Here is a 9697-nt window from a genome sequence, read left to right on the forward strand (position 1 = left end):
TAGAACAAAAAAAATGGGGCAAATGGGTTTGAGTGAATGTAATTTCCGAAGCCCTAGTTTGACGAAGATGGAAGAACTGCAACAAGTGAAATGTCATTGTCGGCCACCAAAACCAGTAGTGGTGAAGACGTCTTGGACGAATACAAACCCAAGAAGAAGGTTCCTAACTTGCTGCAAGCATCTTGTGAGTTTATTTTGTCATTTAATTTTTTTTTTTTGCACTAGTTCTTTGTGATGTTTAATGGTGGTCGGTCTATGAAGGAGTTGGGATGTTGTAATTATTGGCGTTGGTTGGACCAAGAAATGTGCCAGCATTCGAAAATTGTGATACCCAAGCTGCTTAGGAAGAATGAAGAACTGGAGAGTGAAGTTTCTTCCTTATCTGAAGTTGATGATCCTCCATATTAAATGGACAAAAAACAATCAGTGACACAGAACAAGTCAAAGTCTATGGAAAGAAATCAATTAGATATGGAGAGCTACAGTGAATGCAGCCCAAAAATTGCAGTTTCTGAGAACAAATTGAAACAAAGCCTACAAAATTCTGTTTTGATTTGTGTTGTATTTTTCTTTGTGTTGTTGTGGTTGAAGTATTGAAATGGTATTTAGGTTGTAACTGTTGTATTTTGTATCAAATTCATCTATGAATGAAAAGTAGCAATTATTTTGAATGAAACAATTTAACTTTCAATTAATTTATGTGTATAAAGTAGTGAATGAAATCAACATCTTTCATTTAAGTAAGTTTCATTTATGGAATTAGTGAAATGATAAATACATGGTGATTATCATTTGTTCATAACACATAAAAAAAAGACAACAATTCTAACATATACCTAGTTGCCCTTTGTTCCCAAAAAAATGTAAAAGCTTGTAAAAGTCAGTAGTTTCTTTTGTCCAACATATACACATCAAAATACAAAAGCTTGCAAAAGTCAGTAGTAATCCTAAGCACTAGGCCTTACAACACTTGATGCACCTGCCCCCACAGCACTTGGTGCACTTGCTCCTGCAACACTTGATGCACTTGCCCTTGCAACACTTGGTGCATTTGCAGCTTTCCTTGCTTGTTGTTTCTCCTTTCTTTTCCTCCTCTTCAATGTTTCATGAGTAGGGTTATTGCTTGGTGGGCGGCCTCCTCTTTTCTTCCCCACCTAAAAAAAGAAAAATGAACTATGTTAAGTGTCAATTGCAGCCAATAAGTTTTCTCAATTAATTTTGGCACTAAACTGAATTATGAGTTACCTCAGGGGTTGCTGCATTTGTGGATGTTGTCCTGAAGTGTCTTGGTTGCTTGCAATTGCTACAATGGACAACTTGACCTATTCTCTTTGTCTTAGTGGCTGTAGGAGGGGGTGGCTCATCCACATGTCTCGTTCGTTTTTTCCTAGGCCTTCCTAGTAGGTTGTTGTCACCTAGCGGAAAGACTAGATTGAGACCAGTTTTTGGCCAATTGTATGGGCTCGGCATAGGCTCCACTGTGCCTATACCCCCATATTTCATGGTTGCAAAACCAAATGGTAGCCAATCCATGTCCACATGGAATCCCTGTGAGCTAAAACCTTCTACATGTGCATCTACATTTTTCCAAATCAGCTGTATAACCAGATCCAGTGTTGGCGTTAACTTGGAATTTTGTAGCATTTGCACGTGGCACTGTGCAATAACGAGAAATCTATTTTTGGTTCTCAATTATCTTCACAATATTGGCACGCACAGGATACTTCCAATTGTCCTCACTCTTGCTTCTCTTGCTGAATCTGCACATCAACCAATATCTGATTTTCTCGAGGAGTGTAATTATTGGTTTGTCCCTCGCATCTATGATTGTGTGGTTGAAGCTTTCACAAACATTATTAGCAACATGTCACATTTCACTCCTTTAAAACAAGCCCTACTCCCCTCAGAAGGCTCTTTAGCAGCCAGCCAGTTGTAAGCCCCTTCATTGACATCTTTTAAGTCTTTCATTTTCTGATCAAATTTAGCAGGTGTGGTTGCCCTTGCTACTGCCCAAAGAAATTGTTTAAGGAGATGGCCAGAGAAGTCCTTTTTGAAATTACCATGCATGTGTCTGACACAAAATCGACTATCTAATCCTTGGAAAAGAGCCTCCACTGCATTTTGTAGACCATTTTGTTTGTCACTAATCATAGTAGTCTCCTTCTTAACTATTGCATATGCTATTGGGAAGATTGAATTGGTCTCAGCTATCCCAATTGCACCCAATAGTATTCCTTTGCAGTACCCCTTCAAAAACTAGCTATCTAAACCTATTAGTGGCCTACTAACTTGTAAGAAGCTATCCTTGTAGGTCTTTAGACATATGTAGACCCTCTTAAATATCCTTTTCTCATCCCTTAACTCAGTTTGTATCTTAGCTGTGCTTCCAGGTTTGGTATTTAAAATCTGTTTGCAGTAATCTTCCAGTATTGCAAATTGTTGTACCACTGAAACCTCAAGCTCTTCTTTAGCAGTGCTGCAAGCTCTGTAGAACTGAGAAGCTGAAACCATGGAGTAGTTTGTGTTATGAGTCATCTCCTTAAAAGCAGAGTAATCCATGTTGGGATGCAATCTAAATTGGTCAATAAAGTGCTTTGCAAGCCATTGTGCATCAATGTGCCTATTATTCAGTACAATTCCACATCTGTGTGTGTCCAAAAAGGTATTAACTCTGAAAGTTATACCATTTTCCTTCACATAAGCATGAACCACCCAAGGACAACCAGCAACTTTACATTTAGCTCTTAGTTTTTGTGCATCATTAGCTGTGAACATGTACTCTCTATCTGTGTGTATAAAATGTTCCTTCAAAGCAAGTCTAAGCAACTGCACATTCCCAAATTCCATCCCCAAAGTGAATTTGAAATCAGATACCTTTGTTTTTGGATTATATTCTACTTTGAAGGTCTTTGGAGTACCTTGATCATCATCACTATGTACACTTGCCAGGTCAGCATCTAATTCTATTACATGATCATCATCAACAACATCTGTCTAAACACATAGCTCTGTAACACTCCCCCACCAAGTGCTTGGATCTGATGGGACATAATCATGGCTTTCCACTTCATGTTGCCCAACATACTCCTCCTCATGCAAATCATACTGAACATCTGGGGCTGTTTGAGTTTGTGTGGTACCTTGTGGATCAGCTTCAACTTCAGTTTGTATGGTACCTAGTTGAGAAAATGCTGGAGTTTCTGGTCCGAGATTTGGCTGAATTTCTTCACCTTAAGGAGGAGTTTCTGGCTGAACTTCTGCAACAACAGATGCCTTCTTCATCCTTCTCAGTCTCAGTCTTCTACTCCTTGGAGTTTCCTCAGCAATTGTTGGTTCATATCCACCTACAACTACCTCGGGAGATTGAGGTTCAGTTGGGACTTCGTACAATAAAAATGACATGAGATTAAAACAAAAATGCATAAGCTAAATAGATTAAGAAATATCAAAATTGGTCGATAAATTACCTCAGCCACTGTTTTCTCAAATTCTGTGCTTTGTGGGACATTTGTTGGGCCTTCATTGGTTGTTTCTACTTATCATCACTAATTTCAATTATTTCTAGTTCAGAGTAATCCATAGAGTCTTCTTCAGAAGAATGGATTTCTTCATCATCCACTTGAGTAAGCCAATCACCCCATTTTACAAACATGTTGTAAAAGTAATCATCTTGGTTCATTTGTTCAGGTGGATTGACAACAACATTAGCAGGGAGATCAAATTCCACTTCCTCGAGGCAGCAACCCAAATTCAATTTTTCAGGACCTGGTTCAGGGATATGTCTTACAGTCGTATCACCATCTTTCCACTCCACAGCAAATACAACATCTGGTAACACCATGTATATTTGAACCTCCCTATAACTTCGGTTCTTCATGTCATCCAAAAAAAGTCTAACCTCCTTCTCCCCAACAACCATTATCCCCATATTTAGGTGTTTCCCATAGGGCTTGAACCGAAAACCAAAAGGCAATTTGTAACCTAAACCTTCACCAATATAATCTAAGTCCTTCTTAAACTTCTTAAACTCACAATTGTCAAAATAGGAAACATACCCTCCTTCATATTTCTTGTTTCCAAAAGGAGTAAACCAAATACCCCCATGGTATAACTGCACAGTGAATAGGCCAGCTTCGGTTCCTAGAAAGTGGAATTCTATTTGGATGATCAGTACAAGACCAAAAATTGGGACAAAACCCTTCACCTTTTAACAAAGGGATGACAAAAACCCATTATCATTTCACCCCCACAATAAACAAACAAACAAAAAAACATGTGCAACCGTACCCCACTGAACAGACATAAAAAAAAAAAACCAAATCCACATGCAATCGTACCCCATTGAATATAAGAACTAGATTCCCAACAACCACTGAACCCTTGTTTTAAAGGACATTATTCAAACTGACTTTGACCCTATAAAACCCACCCTTAAAGATTTTGACCCATTTAACCCATCGAAACAGCAAGCATTGTAGTACAACCATTATCTTCTAAAACCCTAAAAATCATAACCAAGAACTCAAGGAAGAAGGTTAGGGTGCTTACCGTAGTCAGGAGGAGCCTCGTCTTCACTGCGTTTCTGAAATGCCATTTCTTCACGTGTCTTGCTTCTCCTTCCTCTTTTTGTCATTTGTTTTTCTCCTGCTTTCTTCTTCCTCTTTCTCGACTTTCTCTGCTTCTTCTTCCTCTTCACAATACATAATTTTTTTTTTGCTACCTGTTTACTTTTTGAACCATGACCTATACTCGACAGTTGCATTCATTCAAACCCATTTGCCCTTTTTTTTTGTTCTAATTTAATTTCTTTTCTTTTTCATTTCTAGGTTTTTTAATTTCTCTTTCTAATGTAATAATCTACATGGATATATATGGGGTGAGCTGGACAGGTTTCAACGGGCCACGTAGGAGGGTATGGGGGAGATAACGGGGGGAATGAATGTAAACAGTAAATATGGTAACAGAACGTGGGTTAGGGAGGTTTAGCTGGCGAAAATAAAAAAGTGGGGGTTAAGTGTATAAGAAGGTAAAGATATGGGGTTTTGCCGCTAATTTTTTATTAAATTTGTATGATTGTCATATGAATTTCAAATAAATAAATAATATTATATATAAAAGAATGATACGGTCCTATTGAGCAGTTTAGTGGAAAAGTCACAACGGAGATTTATACCCGACTTGGGATAAGCCAATGGGTATTTTGGTAAATTTGCGTATTATGGGAAAATGTTTGAATTATGAAACATTTTGAGGAAAATATTTGTATTTGGAAGATTAGTGGATTAGTTGGGAATTATAGGTGTAATTGGAGGTTTAATGGGTATACTAGGCTAAATGACCATTATACCTTTGGATATTTCCATGGAGGTTAAGAGTAGGGAGGGGTAATATGGTCATTTAACATATTAGATAATGATAATGAGCAAAGGCAGCTGGGTACCCCATCATACACGTTCAAGTCTCTTTGTGTTTGGAGATTTTTTCTCTTTTCACAAGCTAATCAAAGTTCTTGGGCATTTAAGCTAGAGCAAGAAGTTGGAAGGATTCATAAGGGAAGATTGAAGATTTAAGAGACTTAGAACTGCCGAAGGTCTCCATACTCAGCCAAGAAATTTGGATTTAGAAAGGTACAATTCTCTTTTGTCTTCAAGTTCTAAGTTTTATTCTTGGTGTTCATGGTTTTGGGATTTTGGCTCAATTCTTGCAAATGATGGCGTTGAGTTAGTTTGGATGTTAGATAAGGGTTAGAATCAAGTTTTTGTAATTTCTATAGACTTGGATTTGCTGCTGGGTTCATGAATTCAATTGGGCTTTTTCAAATTTGTGGGACAAAGTTGAGTTAAAACTCAACTATGGTGAATTGTGATTTTACTATGTTTTTTTTTTGGTAAGTATGGGTAGAGGGATGTTGTAAAGTGGTTATACTAATGCTTTGAGGTAAAAAAAAAGTGTTTCAGTTGCTAGAAAACTTTTTGGAAACGAGTATTTGGTGTTGGAAATCGTAGGGGCTCGATTGGGGAAAAACAAGAACTTTATGGGCTCATTTTGTGTTTCTGGCGACCTAGCGCGACCGCGCTAGTGTCTCCGAAACCAGGTAATGGGGTTTCGTAGCTTGTAGCATGATCACACTGGGGTAGGGCGCAACTGTGCCAGTTCCTCCAAAACCCTAAAATCTCAGTGGGCGCGACAACGCCATGTGCCTCGAAATTATGGTTTTTTGAATTTTTTGGAATAAGGCATGGGGTTTCGAGGGTCTATTTTGGGGGCCCACTAGGGGCTCGGGGGATGTTTCTAGTACCCCATTTACTGGGTATTGTGGTTCCAAGAGTTAAGGGTTTGGATTGGAACCCGAGATGTAGATTTGAATCATGATAAGTGTCCACCTTCGTTGTGACTAGGGTTTCCACGAGGCTCGGGAAAAGGATTATACTCGAGGTCACTCCGTCTTCAACACAGGACCCGAGGTAAGAAAACTTACATATGCACATAGAGAATATTGGTTTTCATGCATACTAGCATTGATTTATCTGTGAATGATTGGTGCAATTGACATTCGGCTATAGCGTGCTACGTGGATCGGTCAGACATTGAGTGTGACATAGGTCGTGAAGGCGAGTTGAGTTTGAGGGTGCAGTCCCCACTCGCCCCACATGGACCGTAGGCTTGGTGCCAGAGTACGCACCTCACTCGGTTGAGTCGTTTGGCAAGGTTATTTTTCCTAGGCCGTGTAAATAATTCATGTGATTGAAATAAATGTACTTGTGAACTGTGAAACATGTTTACGATTTATATGATTGGAATAAATGCACTTTCTTTCTGTGAAGCATGTGTTTATTGCTTATAAATAATTAGATTATGCCATGTGGAGTTTTCTTGTTGGGCCTTAACTCACGGGTGCTCTATGGTGTAGGTAAGGGAAAGCTAGAGTCGGACCAGCCATGAGTTGGAGGACTTTGGAGCGACGTGTACATATTCAGCCCGCTTGACCATCACAGTCAAGTTATTATGAGGAACATAGAACATTAGTTCGGTTTTGCCGCTTAGGTCGACTATTTTTGTAATGTTTAATATAACTATCTTTTGTTTATAAAATTTTGGGATCTTGTTTATATATTCAAACCTTTTAATGAAAAGTTTGCTTCTTGGAGCCCCATGAGATTGCACCTCCTCCAAGAGTAAACACCTAACCGATGGTGGAGAGATTATCTCCCACTCTCGATATCCAACTAGCGTCGGAATATTCTTCAAGTATCCTTGGAAAGTTTGTATAGTGAAGGCTATACTCCTTGGTACCCTTAAGGTAACCAAGAATTCTCTCAATAGCTTTCCGATGTTTGATGCTTGGATTGCTAGTAAACCTACTAAGTTTACTAACCACATATGCAATATATGCTCTTGTGCAATGAGTGGCTTGCATTAGACTTCCTATTGTACTTGCATATTCCAATTGAGCAACCGCTCTTCCCTCATTATTTTCAAACTTCATGTTTGAATCGAATGGTGTATTTGCCTCTTTGATTTTGAGATGACTAAATTTGTCAAGAACTTTCTCAACATAGTGGGTTAGACTTAATACAAAACCCCCACCATTCCTTCTGACTTTGATACTTAGTATGGTATCTGTTTATCCAAAAATGGCTCCTAATGACGTGGTAGGATTTTCTTCCACGTGGCTGACACGTGGCAGTTCTGAGTGAAGGGATCCTGTTCGATCATCGACCAGATAACTATTGATTTGTCAAGTCTCGCGGTCGGGTGCGACTAGTCTGCTCGCATACTTTCGCTTATTTCCTTTTAGGTACGCAATCTTGTAATAATTATAGTTATTATGTTTCTTTTTTATTACCTTGATACACTGATCTTAAGTGTAATTAAGGTCCGTCGGCCCATGTAACCCTCTTGAGCCTATTAATAAGAAGAAGAGGGCTCAAGGAATGGACTTTTGAATTTTGAATCTTGGTATTCAGGGATAAAAGCATAGTGTGATTATCCACCGGAATTGTAATCTTCCCAAGGCTTGTGAAACTCAAGAACCCTAGTTCTTTGATCACATTATTGGGATTCAATATCAATAAGAACACTAGGTGGACGTAGGTCATTACCATCCGATTGGGGCTGAACCACTATAAATCGATTGTGTTATTTACTTTCCATTTGATTTTCTTTTTGTTTTCATCTCATTTCCTGTTGTTATTTTTACTTCATGTCATTGGCCAAATCAAAGGTCAACATTTTGGTGCTTTCATTGAGAGATGAACTCAAGAACTTCAAAAAGATCAAATGGCAAAGATATCCAAGAGAGCTGGACAGACTTCTGGCGTTGCATCCACTCAGCCTTCTCCTCCAAATGTGGTTGAAAATGAACCACATTTGGATTTTGAGGAGGAAGAAATGGACTTTGAAAAATTGAGGACAACACTAAGTGTGTTGCAGGATGAGTTGGCCAATCTGAGGGCCAATCAAGAGAATGCGATGGAGACCTTGGCGCAACAACAAAGGGAAATCGAGCGTCAGCGTCAGGAACTGAGCGAGCGGCAGGCGGACCTGGACTGCCGGCAGAGAGATGCCACAGCCGCCTTAGAAGCAGCCATTCAATTGGCTCAGGGACAAGATGCACCGGCTTCTCAATCGGATTAGCCACCAAATGCACCGCCGCAACGGGCCCCAAATCTGAGTTCTCCGCTTCAGCAAGCAAGCCCTAAAAGGCCGAAGCAACTGCCTGCTGCTTAACAGGACATCCCAATTCAGGATCCTGAGCAGCAGCCACCTTCTCAAGCTGGTCGAGGCAATCCCTAGCACTAGAGGTAGAATAGGGTCGGGCAGCCTCCCTGAAGCCCTAGACGCCTAGGGGCCAATGAGCAAAATCCACTGAGCAAGGGGCAACGTCCTTCTGCTATCAGAAGGCACGACGAGTCAGGCTCTGCGGTCAGGGGAACCCCATGGCATAATAATGCACCAAGAACCACTGACCAACGTAGGCCTCCCCCTGACGCTCGGGAGATGCCAGCTAGAGGAGGAAACAGCGTGACCAGCCGGTCCCGCTATAGTCGGTCTCAGTTTAGGGACGACCATGACTATGATGAGGCCGATTCTGGTAGAAGGAATGATGGTCAAAGGCATGAGGAAAGAGGTGGGGATAGGAACCCCCACCAAGAGAAAATAGGCCTACGAGCCAAAATGCTAGGGGGCAGCCCAGACATCATAACGTCTTTGACCGGCTGGGTGCTAGCGAACAGAGGCGCAGAGATGATGACCTGAGGGACGTGCTCAATGACAGGCATGAGAGGCACGATGAGTACGCTCCTCCGGCACCAGTTGTCCCAGCAATCCCAGACGCTATACAGGCCCAAATTGATGCTTTGAATTAGGCAGTATAGCAGCTAGTAGGGAGCCGGACATCCCACATTGAGTACAATAGGAGGAGAGGTACTCCATTTGTACAGAGGATCGCTGTGGCCGAGACCCCCAGCAAATTCAAGATGCCGGTACTGCCGAAATTCGATGGGTATGGGGATCCAGTATCTCATGTTAACAAGTTTGAGATACAGATGGATATCCAGAAGGTGTCAGACGATGCCCGCTGCAGAATATTCCCCGCCACCCTATCTGACACTGCGCACGAGTGGTTCTTTAAATTTCCTCCTGCTAGTATAGTATCATGGGAAATTTCCGTGAAGGAATTTTACGGGAAATTCTA

The 9697-nt window shown here is 40.7% G+C and overlaps 1 protein-coding gene across 1 annotated transcript; it reads right to left on the minus strand.

The window, feature by feature from the left end:
* Positions 1 to 1821: 1821 nt before the first annotated feature.
* Positions 1822 to 2847, minus strand: LOC133818890 (uncharacterized). The gene is made up of 2 exons (XM_062251993.1): positions 2290 to 2847; positions 1822 to 2247 (listed from the first exon to the last, which is right to left on the minus strand). The coding sequence occupies exons 1-2, from the start codon at positions 2845 to 2847 to the stop codon at positions 1822 to 1824; spliced, it is 984 nt and encodes a 327-aa protein (XP_062107977.1).
* Between the last annotated feature and the right edge of the window lie 6850 nt (positions 2848 to 9697).

The sequence above is a fragment of the Humulus lupulus genome, chromosome 1 (genome assembly GCF_963169125.1).
Source record: "Humulus lupulus chromosome 1, drHumLupu1.1, whole genome shotgun sequence".
Classification (NCBI taxonomy): Eukaryota; Viridiplantae; Streptophyta; class Magnoliopsida; order Rosales; family Cannabaceae; genus Humulus; species Humulus lupulus.